This window comes from Vanacampus margaritifer, chromosome 14 (genome assembly GCF_051991255.1).
Source record: "Vanacampus margaritifer isolate UIUO_Vmar chromosome 14, RoL_Vmar_1.0, whole genome shotgun sequence".
NCBI classification, from domain to species: Eukaryota; Metazoa; Chordata; class Actinopteri; order Syngnathiformes; family Syngnathidae; genus Vanacampus; species Vanacampus margaritifer.
In genome coordinates this window covers 12,056,633-12,080,703 of record NC_135445.1, presented here as the reverse complement: position 1 = coordinate 12,080,703, position 24,071 = coordinate 12,056,633, and the positions used below count along the sequence as shown (strand labels likewise).

At 40.1% G+C, this 24,071-nt stretch overlaps 1 protein-coding gene across 3 annotated transcripts in view; it reads right to left on the bottom strand.

Annotated features, from left to right (window-relative positions):
• The window catches only part of ctif (CBP80/20-dependent translation initiation factor), a 51,029-nt gene that overhangs the window by 24,744 nt on the left and 2,214 nt on the right, over positions 1-24,071 (bottom strand). The window contains exons 1-9 of one of the 3 annotated variants that reach the window (XM_077542228.1): positions 20,195-20,344; positions 19,870-20,104; positions 18,119-18,190; positions 17,910-18,032; positions 17,728-17,801; positions 16,844-16,948; positions 16,662-16,740; positions 6,062-6,138; positions 1,790-1,864 (exon numbers count right to left, since the gene is read on the bottom strand). In XM_077542228.1, coding sequence (XP_077398354.1) covers positions 1,790-1,864; positions 6,062-6,138; positions 16,662-16,740; positions 16,844-16,948; positions 17,728-17,801; positions 17,910-18,032; positions 18,119-18,190; positions 19,870-20,104; positions 20,195-20,256 — 902 coding nt within the window. In that variant the 5' untranslated portion in view covers positions 20,257-20,344. Of the gene's footprint in view, positions 1-1,789; positions 1,865-6,061; positions 6,139-16,661; positions 16,741-16,843; positions 16,949-17,727; positions 17,802-17,909; positions 18,033-18,118; positions 18,191-19,869; positions 20,105-20,194; positions 20,345-24,071 lie in introns of those variants that run through there. The other 2 variants (XM_077542230.1, XM_077542229.1) reach the window with 2 other exon arrangements.

Here is a 24,071-nt window from a genome sequence, read left to right as displayed (position 1 = left end):
CGGCTCCACTCTCCCGGGGAGGTTGGGAGACAGTTCATCTGGTGGTGAGCAAACAACTGCCTCAAATATTCAATATCTTTCTGAGACTGATGTTCGTTAAGCTGAGTGGAGGGCGGCCGTGCTTTTCTTCACCTCCTTCAATGAAGAGACGGCTGCAAAGCCGCTTTTCAAGGCCACGATATTTCCACCGGGGTTTTACGTGACTAATCCCAATCAGTCTTAATGCTGACCGACAGAAATGGCAAAATCGTGTTTAATGGGACTAAAGAGGTCGAGGTATTAGAATCTATCGTGGAGCCACGTGCCGCTCATAGGAGACATCGTGAAAGTTGAGCAGGACAGTATCTCGCTCACGCTAATGATTAATTTGATCTTTACGACAGCTGTTAGTAGAGGCTCACATCTCGTAAACCTTTCCCTAAAGCGCCGCAGGCAAGGGGGTGAAAATGAGACGGTAATAAAACGTTAATAATATTTAATGACGGCAGAGCTCGGTGGCGGGGTTGCTCGCGCTGACCGTCCATCAGTCACATCACCGACGGGGAATTTGCGATGAAAACGTAACAACTGAGGCCGCTGATGAGCTTTCAAAGTCGCCTACACGCAAACTCAGTTGTCTCTGAAGCCATCAACTAATTAAATAGAAGTATTTTCTGCATAATGCGTTTTGTAGCATCCTTGTAGTCATCATAATTAACTTGTTTGATGTTGTCTACACTGATGTTTTTTTGTTTTTTTGCTGCAGCTCATCAAGATAAAAAGACCTCCTCCAAGCCCCACAACAATCCTAAATTGGATCAGTACCAAATTGGAAACTCGAATGCATGAATGCCATTAAGATGTATGCATTATTCACAAAGAACATAGCAAAAGTTAGCCTTTTTTTCCCCACAAGCGTGAACTGAACTGAAGCCAAACTTTACGGGACCTTTGGTTTATTGGCCGAAGTCCAACCTTTATATTTTTATAAAAATCGGTTCCGTCGTTTTACGTAATCCAGCTAAACCTAACATCCCCATCAGATACTTGCCATCATAACTGTGCTTGTTGGTTTGTCTGTGTAGTTAGTTGGCTATGTTACTTCCTAAAGGAAAAAATATGTTTTTTACACATTACTACTGTTTTTAACATGGAAATGCTATTGCTTTAAAAAACATCCACAAGACGTCTCAGTTTTTTTTTCCCTCCAAAATTCAGCATTAAATAATAGAGATAACCAATTTAGTCAAAGTTAAACTAAATGTATACTGAGCAACAAATCCTCTTCGGAAAATGTTAAATGATGAACACTCTGACAATGCTGATCAAAATTAAGGATTATGATAGACTTATTATTATTATTATACAATTTTCAGCATTTACAGAGACATGCTAATAATTTCTCAAACTTTTTCGTCTCCACGCTTATTTCACGTTTTCAGGCTCAAGAGTCATTGTCATGTAAACAAATGACCAAACTCCACTGTCTTTATCAGTTTTCAGTCAAAAATGGTCTCTTGTAAAAGACAGTGGTTTGCATGTAAAGGCTAACATTTTCAAAACACGTCACTATTGTGTTTTGAAAATTTACCAATGTTTGATCAGTCTTCCAGTGGGAGGTTTCAGTCAGGATATATGAAAAAGCATTTGTTGTCACTGTCCAATGAAAAACATGCAACGCCAAATTAGAATGTAATATTTTATCTGAAAAGCAACAAATGTTTTAATTCAAAAACAAAAGAGAGATGTTAAAAGATGATGATGCGTGCTTTTTACTGCATTATTTTGTGTCCCCTGTACCAAGACTAACCTGGCGTAGACGTGCCGTGTCCCCCCAGGGCCGGTAGGCAGAAGTATGGTTAATCGGTCGCTGTGATCTATTGTTCTAGAAGCAGGAGAGGAAGGGGTGCGCCACAGTTTGGGTGAATGGAAGGATGGAGAGATGCATAGATGAGGAGTGCATTAAGTGTGAAGGATAATTTGAAAAAAGGAGTATTTTTTGTAGGAGGCAAGCAAGGAAGCAAAGAGAGGACAAACAAAACTACAGGTTGATAACTATGTCATATGAACAACATGCAGAGAACTAGGTGAAGTAGGGTTGCCATGGTGACTGAAGAGATGAATTGAATCATGGCTATATGCCCGTGGGATATTGGTGATCAATCAGGGTTGCTGCTTTATTGGTTACCATTGGTTGACCCAGACAAATTGATTGGCCTGGGTGGATGGAGTAGGGCGACGGGAGCGTTGCAGGCAGACAGTCAATAATAAAACGCATAGCTTCAAACTGACCACTACACACTGTCCTTTAATGGAGTGTGAGGATTGCCTTACTCAGCCTTAGTGGTTCGGCCTCAATGTTAGAGGATCTTAGCTGAGATTATCAAGATGACATTGTCCAAAACATAAATGAACTTGATAATCATAATTCGTTTCTGATACTGTACATGAATAAGTACCATAAAAGTTGTCAGCCTATTTCAGACACCCTGGAAAAGTAGACATTTAATTCCCACTTTTATTCTGTGTCACTATTCTGCATGAAGTGCACAGGCACAGAATGGGGAGTACAAAGTCAACATAGCTTTGTCCTAACTATCAGAGCCGTAAGGCCGCATATGTTTTCAGCTCATTTCACACGACTTGTGAAAGGTATCATTTTCCTGCTTTTATTCTGTCGCTGTTCAATGAAACAGCACTGACACAGAATGGAGGGGAATGAAGTTGACTTTTAAATTTCCACCTTAAAAGCCAGTAAAGCATGCAATTATCTGTATTTTTTCTCTCTCTGTCGCTGTCTTGTGTAAACGGAACCAACACAGAATTGGGGGACGGAGTCAAATTTTCCACCTTTGGGGGTAGTATCCGAGCTGTAAAAGAGGCCAGACAACGCCTAGTGTAAAGCCCCTTTCCCACTGCCTGTAAATGACAAACATTTTTCCGCTTTTTTTCTCTGTGTCACTGTTCTGTATAATTGGCATAGGCACAGAATAGGCCAAGCGGGATTTTCCCCACTTGCTGGTTTTATCAGAGCCAGACTGGAATACAACTGTGTGTAAAGGTTTCTCATATGCCACTAGTAAAAAGCAACAATTTGCTGTTTTTTCCCCCTGAGTCACTGTTTGATCCAGAGGTGGGATGATGCTAGTGTGTAAAGCCCCCTTTCACACTGACTGTCTTTTTTCAGTGGCGCTGGTCTGTATGAAAGGCACATACACAAAATATGGAGAACGAAGTCTAAATTAATTTGACTAATTTCTTCTGGACTAGTAAGAGAACAGCTAAAGGCGGCGCTTAACGATACTCCAATCTTTAATAATTCAGGCCCGGGGCCAATTTAGTACTTGGGACTCGGTGCCCATCCCTATCCGTGACACTAGACAATCGGGCTGTTGACATGTAATTCTGTAATAGTGAGATGGTGTGTGAAAGCACAAAACAATTGTTGCAATATCCTTTGCTGGGTTGTGTGTAAAAGGCACATGCAGATACATCTGAAGGGGCAACCTGACAACATCTCGGTGTAAAAGAGGCTTATTATATGTTACAGGATCTTGAAGACAGACACCTGCCTATTGGTGATTTAAAGTACAGAAAACTTCTTAATGCATCTTCGCAATGGAAGAACAAAAAAAATCATGCAAAGACGAGTGCAGATATGCAAAGGCAACACAACAAAGAAATATGTTTAAAGAGTCGGGAAAGGAGCATATTGAGTCTTACCTTGCCCCTTTCTCTGCAAGCAGCACATTCCAGTAAATCACAACTAATTTCAGCCCTGCTTGACGTGCCTTCTAAAGTAGAAACACATGTAGTGCCTTCCCTTCACTCCTCTTACGAGACAGTGTTGCGCCTTATGGTACGCTTGCTATTTAACTTTGTTACAGGTTGCTCCTGTGTGTATTTTTTATCATATACATTTTAACAAAACGCCTATTCACCATTTCTTTTAGACTGCACACTGCACAACATGTAGAGGGAGTCATTAACACTTGCATTATCTCAAATGACCTGCAGAGGGTGATTCTTCGAGAAGCAAAGAAACACCACAGTGAAACCTCTAAGGTTGTTGTTGACGCTTGTCAAACTGATTTGTTTGGATCTGGAATACATTTCCCCCGAAGAGGAAATCATGGAAATGGAAAGTGTCCGTGCCAGGAACAAATGGCCACCAACATAAAATCTTTATTTACCATCAAGGCAATGTTAGAAGTACCGTCAAATTGATCATTATTATTATCATACAAGTGCCAAACGAAGTTAACCGCAACAATAAAATTGTTACTTCACTTTTTAACATCTTAGATTATATGCAAACATAAAAATAAATTGTTAAACAAAAACTTAGACTATACATTGCCTACTTGCCCTTAAGTTTGTCATTGATAGACACACGTACAGTAAGTGTAAGAATTCTGGAGTTTCGCATTTTGCCGTTCTTTTTCATAAAAGCATAAAAAATTGTTCAAAAACATAAACATAAAAAATTAAAACATAAAGACAATAATTTGTATAATTAACTTTGACGAGTGTTATATACTTTCCGGGTTCCATTTCTAAAAATTCTTAACTGGTTAAACTGGGTTCAGAGAGTAGCCCCTTCAGACACGCATTTTTTCTGCTGGGCAAATTATTATTATTTTTGTGTGCGCTGATTTTGACTTTTCCCACATAAGAACATGGATTTTTTTTGGGAGGGGGGGGGGGGGGCATCTCATGTTTTAGTTGTTATAGTGGACGCCAGGATAATATGGCTGTAGCGTGTTGTAAACTTACCAAGCTTATATGCAAATTGTTTAACATGAACATCACGCAAATCAACTTGCGATTGTGATTGGTTAGTTCATGAACCAGAAGTGTCGACATAATCCAAATTATGTGTTTTATAGGTTTAGACACGAGGCTATTACATGTCCACTGCAACCATCTATGGGTCTGAAGTGGTTAAACAACAACTGACCCACTGCTACTATTTTAATTACTTTTGTCTGTTTAGCCATATTGTACTAAGCAGCCAGGACAGATGCGTACTGTAGATCGCTTTCATTGCTATGCTACAGCTACATTTTTCTTCCGCCATCATCCATAACTTGTTTTGATACCATCAGAAAACATTTGCTCATGTCTGTTGAAACTTGTGTAATTTTCAAAACAAAATGTTCCCAAAAGCTTTGGTTTGAATTACAAATTGAGGGCATTCCACCTCAGAGGTTCCCCCGTAGTTTCTAGACTATATTTTTCCCTGGCTATGACTCAAACTTGCAGAAAAGGCTTTAGTTTTGTGTGGTTTAAGTACTTTTTCACTATAAATTAGCCTAGTATGCTTTGACACGAGTCTGCAAAACAGAGTGATCTGACTCTTATTTTCAACCAAGATTCCTAGCCAGAAGATCTGACATAAGTGTCTTGACAGTTAGGACTATGCTAATGAGTCAATGTGTTAATCAAAAAATAAGACAATAAAAACAAACAGTTCTTGGAGGCAGCTGCACACCATACGCATAAAAACATGGATACCAGTGTGGTTGTAAATATTAAGTTTCTGTTATTTTCCTCCTATATTTTTCAGCCGATGTACAAAAACATTGCCATGAACACAATAGTTCTGAACAGTGCCAATTATTTGCTGTGCTTTGCGTTGTCCATTTGGTACTTACCTAAATTTCATTTGTCTTACCAAAAATACAACACAAATATTTTCCCTTTCCCGGTTGCTTAGCAACCCAAGAACAATTTTCCAGTGACATCAGGGCAGGCAGCAAAAGAATCATGTTCCCACCGGCCCGTCCTCCGCTCTCAAGAAGCTCGTTTCAATGAAATCACAAATCAGATTTCATTGTGTATACAAAAAGAGCAGACGTGCCAGCACAAACTTACAGAACTGAATCAAAATGAAACATGTCTTCACATTAAAAAAAAACCTTAAATGTGTCTATTTTATTATTTGTCTGCAGTCTGCATTCCTGAGTGGACGCTGTTTGGCAGACGAGAGCTGTTAAGGCCAAAGGATTGGCTGCCTGACATCTGACTTCATCGCATTAAAACCTTCCCAGGAGTGTGTGTGGACTTCATGCGTCATTACCGTCGGTCGTTCCTCTTGCGTCGGAAGAGCTTTTTGGTGTGCGCAATCTCAGCCTCATTAGGAAGGGGTGGGAAGACCTGTTAGAAACAAATCATAGAGATAGCTGATGTCAAAACCAGCAATGTGCACTAAATCACTGTGTGGAAAATTTCTATACAAATGTGCATTGGAAACATGCTTGTTATATATGACATAATCCAAGATCTTTTTGCCCTTGGGTCTGCTTTTCATTGAATAGGAAGTACTTGATTTATTTGTTCTATCAGAAAAATGTCTTACAGTTCAGTTTGGAAGAATACACAGTTTGTTTGCTTTTCCATATGCAAAAGTTGTCAAGGGTACCAAAATAAGTAATAATAAATAACCAATATGGTTTAGTTCGGTATGCTTTTATCAGCCATTGTAAAGCAGGGGTCGCCATATACAGCCATGCTGTCACTGGGCGAATTTCATGTCACTTATTACACAAAGCAAGTAATACCCTCGGGACCTGTAATGTTTCCAGTAGCACCTGTCTGGCAAGTAGACTGTTACCGTTTGTGGAGTTATAGGGCGATGTACATTTAAACCCAGCAAAAATAATTTACCCACAGGACCTGGAAACATGCTTGCACTGCAGTAAAATTTAATTTATGGTTGGACTGTATCCTCATTGGCTGGATATTTAGTCACTGTAATTAAACAAGCCACATGTCAACAATCATACCAAGCAACAAGGATTATCCTCAGGACCTGTTGACTCATTTACAGTAGCACATATCGTCTGGCAAGTATATGCCATTGAAAGAATGTAATTTATAGTTGGATTGTACAGTCATTAGCTGCCTATTTAGTCACTTTTCATGAAGTCATTGGCAATCTGCATGTTAATTACCATTCTCAGGAACAAGTTTGATCCTCGGAATCTGTTAATGTTTACAGTAGTAGCATGTAGTGCCTAGCAAGTAAATATAATTGATAGTTTGATTACTCTTTCATTGCCTGACATTGCTTATAAAAGTCACTGGGTGATCTACATACATGTCAATCATGATACCAAGCAAGAAGGATAGGATTATCCTTAGTAAATGTGAAGATGTTTACAGTTTGACTACACTGTCATCGCCCTGCTTTTCAGTCTCAGCTCCTGCAGTCATTAGACCAGGGATGGCGAGATCCGGTCCTCGAGGACCGGTGTCCTGCAGGTCTTGGATATTTCCCTTCTTCAACACAGCTGATTCAAGATCAGCTCATCAGCAAGCTCCGCATAAGACTGATAACGATCCTGTTAATTGGAATCAGCTGCAGCTCGAGTAGGGAAACCTCTAAAATCTGCAGGACTCCGGCCTTCGAGGACCACATTTTGCCATCCCTGCATTAGACTGTCTGAACTGTGTTAATTGAATTGCATAGATTGGTGGACGCAGAATCCATGTTTGGGAAAAATAGGTGGAAACCCATTCAGAAACAGGGAAACTATGCAAACTGTACATAAACAGCCATTGTTACGTTTGATTTAATCACATAGTTGTGCTATTTTCTTAGGAAATACACTTCGGAGTAAGGCATTATACATGATTATGACATTAAGTTAATTATATGCTGTATAATCGATGAAACATCAGTGCTACCAGTCAAACGGAGCACCCCCAGCAACACTTTGCATCAATGTGTGTTGGTACCATGGTTACGCATCAGTCTGTAACCAGTGCTGTCGACTGGAGCCCTTCCACGTAAAATACTGGTGGCCAATTCAGCGACTGAGGAAAGCCTCAATAAACTGCTGGTCTTATCCATGTCCTCTGGCTAACATGACAGATTAGATATGAGTAGGTCTGTGCTCTGATCATCAACTCACATCTTAGCCCTGGACTTTATGGACTACCTCGACCTTGTCCTCTTTATGGACGCGGCTCTCAAAAGCAATGGTCAACGCCAGGATGCTTTTTCTGGAGGTCAAACCTGACTGCCACATCATCATTGTCATTCAGAGGGCCTTGATGAGCGGGGAGAGTGCAGAGTCAGCGCATTCAGTCTCTGGAGGTGCAGTAGAGATGCAGCTCAGATACTTTATTAGCTATCTAATTAGTATGCGCAGAATAAAACACTATGCCTTACAAAGATAAGGTTAAATGTCGTATCGACCAAGAGGTATTCAGTTAGCTAAATGTGTGCCACAATTATTAAAAAAAAGATTTAGTTATGTATTTGTAAATCAACGCACCACAGCAGTAAAAAGAGACAAACCCGGCCTTTGCCTTTTTGCACAGAAACCCAGTGAAGCGGGATACTGACGCAAATGTGTGCACATTTACATACTGACATGGCATACCGCAATCAGATAATTAGAAAACATCGGCGGCAGCATCTGACAGTGAGAATTTCTTTCAACACATTGGGGCAGGGGAAGTGAGTATCAAGGGTTAAAACTTCACAAACCAAAATGCCCTTGCACGCAGGTCTCATTCTTGCCCCACAATCTGCTTCAGAGTAGGGTTGGGCGATACGACCCAAAATTCATATCACGGTATAAACTGCATCCCTTCACGGTAACGGTATATATCACGGTATAGAATCAAGTATTGTTTTTTTTTTTAAATAAATAATTTGCTTACTGGTTTGCATAGTCCTTTATAGAAGCTACCGGTAAATGGGTAAAAAAACAAAAAAAAACAATGAAAGAATAAATTTACTTTGGATAACATATTGTGCAGATCTCAAACCAAAATTAAAAGTCATCACTCTCTGGTGCAAAAGAGTGCAAAAAAAAATATTGCTGATATTTTAAATGAAAACAGTACAACTGGCTAAGAACAAGTATTTACTTGAAGATCACAAGGACATGCACAAGGGGCCATTGTAAACATCATCACCATGCGCTACAGCGGGAAGACTGTAGAGTCCAAATCTCTACCTTCGGCAAAATGTATACCTTATATTGAATATACTGTTTATATTGCCCAGGCCTACTTCAGAGTCATTTATACTGAACTGCAACATGCAGAGAAGGCAGAAAAACAATGCCTTTTATAGGCAGCGCAAATGGGGTTTCACACACAGATGGAATCCCGCTCCTGTTATTGCTCTGACTTTCATTAGTGTGTAAATGTGTGTATCCCAGTCCAAACTACAGCCAACGAACCATGCGCAGTGTGCACTGTATAATGCGCAGGCATGCAGTCTCAATGATAGGATGTTGACCTAGCCGCGAGAATTCCTAGAAAAATCAGACAGACCCCCGATGCTAGAGGGACAGCACGTCTTGTGCAGCCACGTAGCGCAAAGGAAACGACGTACGGTAGATAAACGGCCTCGCTTGAACCCCGGCTGTACTGAAATATCCCAGGCCTATGTAGAAAGGTCATGATCTCATTACTATTGTTAATCATTTCATTAGAATTGATGCTGCTTTGCTTAAGAATGAAGTACGGAGAACAAGGAAGGAAGTGGGGAATGTCAACAGAAACCAGACTAACCGTTATATGGACTTTCTCGCGATAGCGCATAAAAGTGAAGCGCATTGTCTTTTCCGTGCCTTCAAGTGGAACAACAATTCTGGCATAATTTCGGAGTACTTCATTGTTTCACTCTCTCTCCCTCTCAGCTTATTTATGTTGCCGGGGAACGTGGCCAAAAGCGATAAATATAAAAGTGCCCCAGGAGTGGCGTTACAGGACAGGTTGTTGAGAGCACTGAGGATTGGGGGGAGAAGTAGTGTAGGAATGACAACATGAGAGATTGTAAATTTAAGGGAGCGAGCATATACAGTAAAATCTAGAGGGAGGGACACGAAAATACAACATTTTTCCCACATTCCCACATACAGACGATGAATGATATTTGTTTCAATCTACAAATGAGCTGCACCCCATAAAATCACATCTACATGCACAAAGGCGCATTTAAAAATAACACTAGTATTGTGTTCAAATAAAGACGTGTGTTTGTATGTGGTGAAAGTTTTATATGTTTAAACTGTGCTTGTGGATAAAAGACTGATGAAAATTCACAGTAGACACAGAATATTGGATTTGTCGCTGCCTCTTTAGGAAAGCGCCAAACTCTCATTTTAAGATTTATTCTGTGTGAGTGCCATACTAATACAGAAAACTAATAAGTGATGACACTTTGTGTGTATGTTTGCGTGTTTGTGTTGTGGATTGGGGGTTCAATAAAAAGAAGCAAAAAATAAGTAATTTTATTCATGGAAAAATAGTCTGAATCCCACACAATCGTCTTTTTATAAAGGAAAAAAGGCAGAATAATGTAACAAAGAAGTTTTTTTTTTTACAGCATAAGTTGGAATCCTTCCAACTCAACTTTTTTGTGGGGAAAAAAGGAGGCCTATTCTTCAACAACAAACCAAAAGAAAGACGTCATATTTTGAGGAAAAAACACACTTTGACATGAAATCTCTTAATTCTTGAAGAACAAAGTTGTAATGTAAAAGTGAATTTAAACTTTTCAAGAGAATTTTTTTCTCCTAGAAAAATCCTAATTATAGAAGCAATCAAGAATAAAGTCATATTTTGGGGGAAAGTAAAGGATAAGTATCCGTATAGCCATTTTTTGCCAGCGTAAATGAGCAATGCAAAAGAAGGATCTCATGTTATAGCCTGTTGAAGCCTATATAGACTCAAGTCCGTGCACTACACTGAGAGTGTGTATGTTCGGAGAGGCAAAGTGCGCTCTGCTCCCATTCATTTCTGAACACACCAGTGTGTTGTATTAGCAAGACAACTACTAATACAACTACCCGGCTCAGCAGTTATCAACTCTCTAACCCACACAGTTAGCTAACATCAATGTTAGCCAGCCTAAAAACCACCACCTTAAGAAAAGTCCTAGACCAAGCACCACTAAAGCACAAACTCCCAAAAATAAAGTTCATAACGTGCCAACTTGAGAAGTATCCACGGTACACGAATGGTGGTGAATGCCAACATTTACTTCTCCTGTCAGGCCACAACCCTCGCATCCTGCTAGCACCGTTTCAATCTTCTACAGTACTGCCCAATGCACTGGCGCACCGTGTCCCCAGTTGGAGTACTGACTGAGCACACTAGCACTCTGTTATTGGTGCACTCTGAATTTTTGAACGGCAAATTCAACGTGTTGAGTTTCCAAAACTGTGCGCTCATGGCATATTTCTGAACGCACCAACAGTCTTCTGCTACTTTTATGACCTATCTAGAACAAATACAACTTCAACAACAACAAAAAATGTTATCTGGAAAAAAAAATTTATCATCTTCAAAAACACACCTTTTTTCTCAAAAAACTTTTAATAATTTTTTGGGGTTAAACTATTCAAGCATGGCCCGAATACGCTTGGGGAATCTAGGCATAGCTATAGCTTCACTTCAATCACCCATTTTTTCATGGTATGAGAAATGCTATTAAAAATCTATTTGATCAAAGACAACTTGACGAGCAGCACTTCAAGAGTAATCAGAAAATCTGCGCCGATAGTCGACCGCTGTTGCCGTCAACAGAAAGTCAAACTCAGACATGTTAGGTTTCACGTCAACGCGGAGAATTTCTTAGTGTTTTCTTGTAAAAACCCCTGTACTATAGGATTCCCTGCAGTGTTGGATTTGTTTGGTGTTTGATGATCGCTACTCAGGGGCACTTTTGATCTAACTCTGTAAATGACGCTCGCCTGCAGTACAGAAAGGGGAGATTAGCAGCCATCACAGTCAGGTACAGTGGGTGATCGGTGCTAGGAGGCGAAAAGATGCGAGGTCCTGACATCCACATCTCATTAAATAGACGTGGTCAGAGGCCAGCGCCACAACGGAGTGACAGATTGACAGCTACACCAAAGCAGCCGGTGGTCTCGATAAAAGGAGGAGATGGAGCCATTGTGGGATCAAAGTGTCGGTGTGGTGGGGACTGCAGTACCCTATAGAAACGTAATCATGTGACACCCACTGAGGCAGGTTTCATATGCTCATCCTCTGTTCTTGCCACCGCTTTCAGTGAGGCTTCAATCATACATGTGCTCTGTGCTATATTACACTGACAGCCTGCTCATCACATCGGATGAATCAAAGCTTTGTGCTTGTGCACTCTGGTTTACATTAATGTTGTATTTACGTGAAAACAACCGAGTAATGTCTGTGACACGTCAAAATACCTGAAGGAACAACATTTTGAGTACAGTAAAGCCTCACTTTGTCATGGCTTGCTATTTAGAGATTCACTTCGTCGGGGTTGTTGTTTTTTGGTGAAAGTTATCCATCTATTTTCTCCAAAACCCACCTATTTACTTTTTTGTACTCTTCTGTCACTCCCAAAGACTGTTCCAAATCCTGGCTAGTAGTAAAGTAGCAATTGGTGTGAAGAAGAGAGACTCAAGTACTTTGTTTAGTCAACATTTCAACATTTGAAGGATGTGAGGAACCGCGAAGGATGTCAAGGGTTGTTATATTGAGTGCTGTAGTAGGTTCAGAAAAAGAAGTAACATCACTACAAAAAGTAAGAAGAATAGAGATATTTAATAGGAAAAAAAGTAGTAATATTACAAGAAAGAAGTTACAAGACTAAAGTCGCATTTTGTTCAGAAAATGCAATAGGATGGGAAAAAGTTGTAAAGCTTGGGAATTGAAACAGTAAGTTTGAAAAGTAATATTACTACAGTAATGCAATGAGAAAAAAAGCTTACATTTACAAGTAATACTTTGCTCAGAAAAAAGTTGTATTATATTATTATATAAAAAAGAGTAATGTAAATAACATCATATTTAACAAAAAAAGGTAGTACAATTAATACAAAAGCTAAATTTTTGTTTTCAGAAAAAGTAATATTACAAGGAAGAACGTCATGAGACTAAAGCACTTCAAAATTAATTAATTGTTAAATATTCTGACAATGGATTGAGGAAAGTCACATGACTTCTCTTGTAGTTGATACGCTCAATGTCTGATGAAAGGCATGTATCCTCATATTTTGGGAATTGCTTATTTCTCACAAACACACAAAACAAGTATTTTTGTTTGTAAAAATCAAAATCAAAATCTGGAGATGCAGACTTTTGATTGTATAGTGATGAGATGCAAAACCTTGCCGGTGACTAAGGTGGGAAAAGACCAAAGGGTCGTACTGCAGAAGTGACCAGCGCATAGTTAACATAGTGCAGGATCAAGAGCAGGGACAATAGCAGGAAGAGACCACAGGGTGGGGGGGCTACCGGTCACCGTGACCCCCCCACGCCTCCCTGAATACTGTTCCGCTGCCCATCAACATTTGAAGGATGTGGGGAACCGCGAAGGACGTCAAGTGGAGCACAGGGAGGGAGGATGAGACGCATGGGGAAGAAGGAGATGTCAAATATCAAGCGCGATGGGAGATAAAGTCAGATTGGTGGAAACATGAAAGAAACGGTATAAGTGGAACAGAATGAACAGTGGAATGTAGTTGACAGCTGGCAGACACACTGCCACAAAGAGTCCAGCCCCAGCACCCCCCACCCTCCCTTGGTCCATTTCCCGACCCAAGTCCTGCTCGACTGCACGTACGCGTCCAGGCACAGGGGCCAGGCAGTCTGCGACACATCTCAGCTCCAGGCTGCCGCTTTGTTCCCGGGCCAGAGAGCGGATATGTCCTCAATGACTGCTCTCACTTAACCTTCCCCCTCTCTGCTGCCTTTCATTCTTTTAGGGCATTGTAATCATCTCCCTGACAGAGCCGTGCAACAAAACTGCTTAAGGCACCAAAAAAATGACAGCAGCAGGTCTGTGTGGTCATTTGGAATTGCAGGTTATATTTTCCTTGACGTGGCTCTGTGTGAAACTTCCAGGCAACAACCAACAACTAGGTATTCTTGCTCTAAGCCACTATGCTGTCATATACCTGTACAGTAAAACAAAAAAGGCATAGTTGGAGATGACCACACTGTAATCCCCTCCCAGGGCATCCTTCAAAACAAGTTTCATCCAGATCTAATCCAAACTGCAAATTTAATAGGGCAACACAAAAGTCAGCATGGTGATATACTGTATATTGTTTAGCTCATCGGAGCAGTCCCTCGAATAGGCACCGGGTGTGGGACCCTTTAATTGGCCGAACACTGGCACTTAATGTATGCAAACGTTTTATGTTTGAGTTAAAAATCACAATAATTTTGGGCTTTTAGGCAGTTTCTGCAAATTTCGGAACACCGTCATTTAAAGTGAGACAACGTATCGAATCATCTTTTATTGGAGAGGCACACCCTTAATGTTTACTGTTGAGAGGCTCAAATTCCAAGCATTTAAACAATTTTAAATTAAACAAGGTCTTGAAACAACTAATTGACTAAAATAGTGGTCAATTGATTTGATAATCAATTAGATGTCCATTAATGGATTAACTGTTGCACCTCTACTGGTAGACTGAGTTTCTTCTGTGTGACCACTGACCATATATTTTCACACTGCTCAACAATCTAGTTTTATGTGTGCCATTTATAAGCTTGAAACGTCACATGTCGAAATTGTTGGTATTGAGGTTTACAAAGTGTAATAAAACAATCTTAATCCAAAAGTAATCCAGACAGCAAATTTGGAAACAATCTGTTTTACTTTTGGTTGATTTAATTACATTTTGGTCCCTTGAATGCAATGGAAATTGTGTATCTGGTAACATGTATAACATGCTTTTAGTATGATATAATTTTAATTTATGGGACATAGCGAAAAGTGTTATTATTATAGATCACTGAAGGAAGGGAAGACCAAGAGTTCCATGGTCTAATGTTGGCATACCCAATCCTACGCACACGTGAGGTCAACCCCATCTTTCTTGTCGGTCCAACATGAATAACTGGAAATGGCATTCTTGGCTCGGGATCTATACAATGAGGAAGCCATCCTTAACAGTGTGAGCAGGCCAGTCTTGGCTCAAAATGCCACGACGCAGAAAGGCAAAGATGACACAGAGGCTGAGAGGGGAAGGAAAGGGGAGCGAGTGGAAGACATTTTGGCTTGGACAGCGGGGAAGGAAGAGAGGGTGACATTGGTGAACGGAGGCTACTGCCTGACAACCCAGCCAAAAACAAATCACTTTTGTTAAACACAATACTACCCGTCTGACGATAGTAGTAACACATCTGCAAAAGCAGTTTTACACATTTGGTTCACTTGTTGACACTATCTTCAGGAAGACATTACTTCAGGAAGACATTATCTTGGAAATCCACTCACAGGGTGTGCAGAGGAGAAACAAACTTAGTTTCTCAGATTTTGACAATTAGGTACCATATTTTTCAGACTCTAAATTACACTTTTTTTCTATAGTTTGGCTGGTCCTACTACTTATACACGCTCGGGTGTGACTTGGACTTGGACAGGCACCCAAAGTGTCCAAAGAAGAACTGAAAGAGACTGCAGTAAAGGCCTGGAAATTATCATTTTAAATGAAGAATCTAACAGTCTGGTGAAGTCAATGTGTGCAAGTAAGGGTTATGCCACCAAATATTAAATATCATTCACTTTGTGAATTTAGTAATGTCTACTCTGTTCCAAATTCTATTATCCTCACTTGAAAAGTGGGTGGGTACAAACAAAAAGTGACAAAATGTTGTTTTCCAATTAGTGCTATGTCCTCCTTGTACAAATATCTTCCCTTGCAATTTTCTATTTCCTGTTTTCATAATTGGTTGTGAAACAATGCTCATTTCCACCTTGTGGGACTAGTAAATGTTATATTATATAATATTATAAATATTTAATATACTTTTAACCTCCCTCCCTCTCAGCTGACGCTTGTGGTGTGGGGCTAATTCATTTGCTGTTTCGTGTAGTGTTATTTTGCACTCTTTTCTCTCCAGACACTTATTAATTTAAGACGCTTATTAATTTGCCAATTATTATGCTATAATGCGGGTCTGGCAAGAGCTACTGTATATGACAAGTGTAGTGTATCACCCAATCACTTAAGCAGTGCAGCACTCACTGGCCGTTGAAATGGTGAGAGCCAGCCTGCCAAGCGGCGCAACATAGGAGACAGTCAAAACAGTGTCCTAAATGCTCTCCCTTGCCAGGGAGATCCAGCCAGCTTTTAAGCATACACCTGCCAGCGAGATGATGAAAGCTGTGCATGAAGTATCTCTTGTAGCAATGTTCAGGTTCTGGTAACAAAAGCCAAATTTGCCATTAGCCCATCAGTCTCAGGGGCTGGCTCACTTGTATGCGCCATGGCTGGCACCTAAAACTGGCCTGATTTAAGCAAAACATTAGAGTGTACTATAACTTGTTCATTTTTTTATATTTGTGATGCAATCATGTCACAGACAAGTTATTGACACACATGTGTACTGTTTTAATTTGTGAAAAAAATGCCTATGTTAAATGGACCTGTGTTAATGTTATACACACATAGAACCACTAGGTGGCAGTGGTGCATTTTGAAGCAGTGTACACCGCAGTTCGTCAATAAACCACTAGGTGTCACCAGAGGTTTATTTATAGACAGCCTCTCTCTTCAACTGGAGGTTAGTATTTTTCCTCCATGGTGACAAGAAATATGTAAAGGTTTCCCGCTTGTAAATTGTTTAACTTGTGTATGGCTACAATTATTAAATGTTTATATATCTTCTACCAAAAACAAAACACAACAAGAAATGGGTCTGTAACTCACAGAGCACAGATGGGGCAGGAACTTCTCTATGTCATTTAAGTGTAAGCAGTCGTCTGCCTCAAACTTGTTTTTGCTCATCCTGAAAACAGGGGGGAAAAGAATGGACACCACAGAGATTACATCAAGATGCAAATGGCAACACAAAACTGGCCAAATTTTTTGCACAAAATGGTGGATCATACCCCTCTCGGTCGATGTGTGGCAGGTGCTTTGGCATAGCTCTTGTGTGTTTCCTATGGAAATGACTAAAGTCTAACTTCTCTGGCTGCACATCCCAACCTGTGCCCCTGCAACCCACAAACATACATGGCATGATAAAAATATATACAGTACATTGAACCCCCGCTATTCGAGAGGGAAAAGGACCAGACCTGCCTGTAAATTGTGAAAATCTGCATATCAATGACACCCACTGAAATGCATTGAAAATGAAAATAAACACACACAAAATTTGACCCAAAAATTAAAAAAAAAAAAAAAAATTAATTAAACGTGACATTAAAAAAAAAATACACCAGCCCCTTTTAAAATTACAGTCAAGCCTGCAATTATTTTTCCTGTCTCTGTTCTCTATAAATAGCACCAAATTGGTGAACAAACGTGATTGACAAATTTTCTCGTTTTGGGGGGCATTTGTGAAATATGAATTAAGCAGAAAAATCCACCCGTTTTTATCCAGGGGGCTTCTATTTTGTCTTATACTGCCACTCACTGTCGAATGAAAATGACATCACAGTGCCTAGCAGCTCACGGTACGAATGTCACGGCTCGTTAGTTTGATCATGTGACGTTCGCAATATAAATCAGAATGCTTTTGTTTAGACTAATGGGAGCACATTGAACATACACTTTCCAAAAAAAAAAAAAAAAGACTTGACTTCTGCTTTAAAGGTTTATCGTGTCACTGTTCGGTATCAAAAGCACTAACAGAATTTGGGAACAAAGTTGCTCTGACAATTTCTCGCTTTGGCCATAGCCATAACTGGTGAGATACCATCTGTTGGGGAAATGTAGTGATGCCTAAATCAGGACCAGGTTGGGTGAGGTGGAGGAGCAAAGCACGTACCCGCGTGAGTCCATTGTGTTAGCCGCCCAAATGTCTGTGCCGAGGATGTCAAAGGAGACATCTTTGTTTCCATTCTAAAATGCAAACAACAGAAATGGGGAAAAAAACATAACATACATCCATCAGTATGTGACATATGTTGTAGCTTAAACACACAGACATGACATGATTTGAGCTGGCACCTTGGCGGAGCCTTTGAACTGGTTGTTTCGACCCCTGCTGCCAGATCGAGAGCCGGAACCCGGTCTAGACCCAGAACTGGGCCTGGACCCTGAACTGCCGTTACTGCTGTGCTCCCACTCATCCTGCACAGGGGTGGTAAAAGAATGTTTTTCTGTTCCATCCTTCTGGGAGAGAAAGCCAACTCCCGCCCTACAGAACACACACTTACTGGCTTGGAGGAACTCCTTCCCTGTGACGACGTCCAGCTGCCATCTTTGTAGTCATTGCAGTTGTCCGTCCACTGGAAGAGACAAACAACACATTGTGGGAATTACAACAATTACCCAACTGCTGGTATATTACATATACATAAACTACACCAACCAATAAATGAAAAAATTTGATTTAACAACTTGTTTAATTGGTACTTTCTTATACAGTAGACTTCCAAACGTCCCTAAAGTGTTACAATTTGGACTTCAATCAAAATTGTACAAATATGTAGAGAAAAATCACAATCATAATCTTCAAGTAAGACATCAACAAATCTTGCAAGTCTACAGCGATGTAAGCATCTAAATGATTCATTTCAACAAAACCACATCATTTTTGCTTTTTCTTGGTCTTTTTGTTTTTACGAACGAAGCAACCATAGAACAAGAAATATTCCCTGTGACATAGGAACACTAAGCACAACGAGTAATATGATATTTTATTATCCAATACATTGAACAATCTCATTTTACAAGCATATGCTGCCCTAAATATACATTATATATTATGCAACCTAATTCCAGCAGTACTGTGTAACAAAAGCCTGTTGGAACAGGAAAATCTTTTTCTATTCTTTTTTTAAGATGCAAGTGCATCAAACCGAACAGAATCGAATGGTTCCACTTTTAAATACTGTATATTGAGAGACGTATCGAATCATCTTTTATTGTAACGATAAATCATAGAAGGTCACATTTACAGTACGTACTGACAAGTCCATTCAAATTATGTAAAATGACTACAAAAAAGTCATTGCATCATATCCTCTAGAACTGAGCCATACCATATTGAATCAAATCGAAATCCCACTGAGGCGAACCAAATCAAATTGTGCCACTTTCAAATTGAACCATCCTTAATGATAATGATAATAATAATAATAATGCCTCGGATTAATATAGCGCTTTTCTAGACGCTCAAAGACGCTTTACAATGGAATGGATACATTATTTATGCACTCACACATTCACACTGTGGTGGCGGTAAGCTACTTAAGTAGGTAGGCTGACGGAAGCGTGGCTGCCAGTGTGCGCCTACGGTCCCTCCTACTACCACCAAACATTCGCACCCTCCATACACCAATGTGAATAGCGCTGGAGGCAATGTGTGTGAAGTGCCTTGCCCAAGGACATAACAACACATGACTTGGGGAGAGCAGGGATCGAACAGCCGACCTTCTGGTTACTGAATGACCCTCTCTACACCCTGAACCACGGCCGCTTTAAGCGTTTCACACCCCAGGTATCAAAAACCTTCTCGAATCGTCTTTTGTGAAAAGATGCATACCCCTAAGCAGTACCTATAAAACGGTACACGGTAACAATATCGTATTGCAAACACCTTCCTAATGCGGAGCTGCACCTGCCAGGTAAGTTCGGATCAAGATCGGACAATCGCTCCTTTTCATTAATTAAGTTATCTAATTTCAGAAGTCAGAAGAAAACAGTGTAATTTGATCACTGATGCAGGCAGACATATGATCACAAAATGTGTTATATACTGCAAGCCATCTTAAATTTAAATGTAGTGCGATGAGATGAAATACAAAATGAAAAGTAATTCTATACACACTTAAACCTCTCACTTGTTCATTTATTGTTCTTATTAGCTCATCTCCAAATGCCTTGGCCTATCTGTCCATTTTAAAATTGGGCATTGTTGCTTATAAAGTATCACTGCCATTCATCGTTGAAATAATGCGCTAACCTGTGGCACCTTCCCACCATCGTCCAGGTCCAAGTCACCGTCGACCTTGTCTCCCAGCAGCCCTTGCACCTGGTACTCCAGCACGTAGCTGTCGATGAAGCGCTCCAGCTCCTCGATCTCCTGCGAGCGCGTACTGCCGGCTTCGGATGACGCCGACGCTACTGATGAGCTTTCCATGACAACCGAGGCGGCGGCGGGTGGGAGGCGAGGAGGGGAAGGTGGGGAGGAAAGTGACCTAAGTGGTGAAAGATTGCAAGGGCAGAGTCAGCATCAGCAGGATATCATATTTTCTATCAACGCATCATAACAACGGCAAAGCTCTCACCTCATGATCTGAAAACAACGCAACACATTACTGCTGTCAACGAGCATCCATACACGCACCATCTTTCCACAACAGCCTTGACAGTTCTGAACTTTACATCAAAACCCTCACGCACCCCTCTGCTACTGTCAACATCCTCGCTTGCCTCTCTGTTAGTTTTTCCACCTCATTTCACCGCCACTCCGCCCCACCCTCCCGTCAGGGTTGTTGTGTGCGATCACCTGACCCCCTGGCCCTCACCGCTAAGCTCCTTTACATCACAGCTTTGATCAGCGGCCATGCCTTTTAAAGAGGATTTATCCCCATGGAGCATGCGGAGCGTTCTCGACCGATGCCTGGCGAGTCGCTGGGGAGTCCTCGGTCTAGGAGTGACAACTGACAAGGAGTATAGGTTTCATAACACTTCAAGCCAATGACAATGTTTCTAATAAAAACAGAGTAAAGAGTTCATTTACAGGTCTACGGAATATGTGACTCACTTCTCCTTTGGCAAAAACAATCTGTAATACTGTGGCCCTTGGTGGGGTCACATCCAGGTTATGAAGGTATTTGGTGAATGAAGGGAAACAAAATGCTAAGCTATGTTACTTGACACAACAAAATAATTGAAAAACAGGTGTTTTTCAAAGGGGTAAGATAGGTTTTTTTTCTACCAATAAAATGAAAGGCACCCTTTTGAAATTAATTCACTTTTGTTGGATTAATTTGCATTATAAACAGTTGTTGTTACCTATATTAATATTCCCTATTGAAATGAATTGTAATTCTATTTAATCCGTTTCAGTCCCCCAAAACACCACAAGTTTTGTTTTGTGTTTCTGATAAACAAAAATAGTACTGCTTTGTACAAAAACATAATAAAGGACAATGTAAAGACATAAAAAGTGGTTAAAAAGCTAATTACTGAACAGTGTACTTTAAGACAATTTGGAAATACAAAAACTGAGCTGTCTGCCTTTAAGGGGCGTGGTTTAGTTGAGTGACATCATGAACCTGTTATTTTCTGCCTGAGCGAGCGATCAGACATGAGTTTTGGTCACATATAAGTGTTTTCATTTCGTATAAGTGTGTTCAGTAAAGGGTTGAAAGTGCATAGCAGATTGCACTAGCAGTACCGCTCTGTTTTTTTCACTACATTTGTAAAGTTGAACAAATACTAAAAGTAAGTATTTTTAAACAATCTAATGCTCTGCCTGTAATTCATATCTTTATTGTCGTAAGTGTTATAGGACCCAAAAAAAAAAAAAAGTTATTTTATTCATCAATCTTACTTTTTTTTTTGTTAGTCGGCAGATTAATCAGTTATTGGAATTTTATCCTGACAGATTTCATCATCAGCCTAAAAAAAATATTTATCGGTCAAGTCCTACTCAGAAGTCAAGGCACCACCTCTGTAATTTCCAACAATCGCATGATTTGCAAGTATGCAGCCCATCAATGTGGTTGGTGCTCCGCCAGATTCTTTCATAACACTGCAGATCTGAACATAACAAAATGTTAATTGCTTAAACATTGAATAATTCAGACTAAATTAGCATCACAATCCTAGTATTTGAGACCTATACATTAATGCTAAATGATTAGGCTATTGACCTGCCCATTAAATCCAATTTGCAATATTTAACCCAAACTGTGAGGTTTTCTTATAGCTATTATACTGTTAAACAACACCGCCACTTGTCTGGTAGCCTTTTAGACGCCCGTGATTACACAACAAGCAGACATAAAGAAGCATAAGCTTGGAGCTAAAACAGTGGGAATGCAAGTCAGGGTTCCCACCACATACAGTGAGGGAGCGGCTAATACAGCTAATCTGGTCTACTACAGACTGGCTCTTAACAACCTCACACAGCGGGTTTACACCAAATTTGGCGTAGTCTATTATCCGAGAGCAGGGTCACGATGAGGGTTGTTGTTTCTTTTAACAGCAACAACATGTACCTGATTGAGTTAGTAAATTAAGATATATCATGATGCTTTTACGAAGTTGATTTCTTGCTTAAACGTAGTGTTTAAAAGTCAAGTTAAAAATGGGACGGGTGTGGTGATGTGTTGTCAATTAAGTTCCTCCTCATTCCTGCACATCATTTGCCAAACTTCTTGTTGGATTGACCTTCTCCATATTGTTTTTGGTCTACCTCTGCCTGTCTTTGCTTGCGGATTCCAATTTCGTTCTCGACATTCTACACTAGGTTTGCTGTTGGTTTCCTTCAACTGGCCTGAATACATGAGGGGGTAAAGAACAGCCCTACATATGCCACATGGGAGTAAAAGGGGTCAGACTTGTTTGTGTATGGGGATGCTTGCCTATGTTTGTGTACACAATGGTCTATTGTCTCCGAGTGGTACAGAGCACTGTCAGTACAACTATTATTGCCATGTAGCACACACCCACAATCAAAACACAAAAGTTGTATCAAACTGATGCCTTTATAAAGTAGCAAGTTAAGGATTTATGTAAGCCAGCAAGTGCCATTGGTGGTCATGGTTTGGTCACATACTAACACAACAAATAATGCCAGAGACAAAAGCTAAGCTACAATAAGACCACAACAATGAGCGTGGAGCTATGCTAAGCTAAATGCATCATTGTTTTCAGTGGTGGCCCCCCTTTGGGCTCACTAACCTCTTTCACAGAAAGATTCCACATTAGAGCTGCAACAGAAAACTGGCATTTATCCGACTTTGCATTTCACACAAAATGCAGTGAAGCTGGATATTGACGCAAGCCATGTCAAACGCAACATCATTCAAACAGATAATTACATGATGATTAAGGTGCCAATAAAATACTTGAGACACACAACAAAATGCGATAAGTGAGTGTCAGGGTGTTAAATGTCGCACCCTTGTCAAAACTTTCCGGTATTCCCTTGCATGTATGCTCTGTCAGGCCAGTGTTACAGCTCTGATACTACTTCCAATACTAACTAAGATATTGCTTAAAATTGCTGGGTTGATGTCTTTGTGCCATGGAAAAGAGGTACAAAAAAAAGTCTTCATGCGCAGGCACCATCCAACCAGTTGTTGTTGTTTTTTAATACAAATGAACTAACAAATTATCACAATAAAAGACAAATATAAAATGTTCTGCCTGTAATTCATTTCTTCATTGTTGTTCAGCATTAAAGAAACAAAAAAAATAAGTTACTTTATTAATTATATATTTTTTAAATGAAAGAACCAAAAAAGAAATTAATTCATTCATTATACATTTTTTTAATTAATCAGCTATCAGAATTTTATTGTGCCAAATATCGAAATCTGAATCAGCATTAAAAAAAAAAATTGTATCGGTCGGGTCTTACAACATTCCATGTCAGAGTGGCTTATTATACAAAACAGGAAAACGGCGGCAAAATTAAGTCCTATATGGGAAGTGAAAAAGGCACAAATAAAACTGACGGGTCGACTTCTACGGTCCATTCCGTGTAGGTGGCCTTCCCACACTGACAGAGCAAAAACTTAGCATAAAATGCCAGCTTTTAAAGGTGGTGTAAAAGGAGGCTAATCACTCCATCCTGCTTTTTGTAGCCCTATGACGTGAGTAATGGTAAATGGCCTGAGGAAATAAACCTCCAACTCTCAACCTACAGCATAGTTCGTTTGGCAACCAGATAGCGCCATAGCACACATTAGACACACGTATGAGCAGGAAGTTGGTGAGTTTTTCAGCGAATAAGATGACAGGTTTAAAAACACATCTGAGAATAGGTAGATTCATGAATTGTGATAAAGCAGGGGAACACGGTTCAGCTCAAGTCGAGTGATTATGGATAGATGAAATGAACACCGTCATACATTCCTTTAAAATTAGTTTTACTAAGAGAAATTTTGAGTTGGTATTTTTCCTCTGGATTGTTGCATTTTGAGTTTA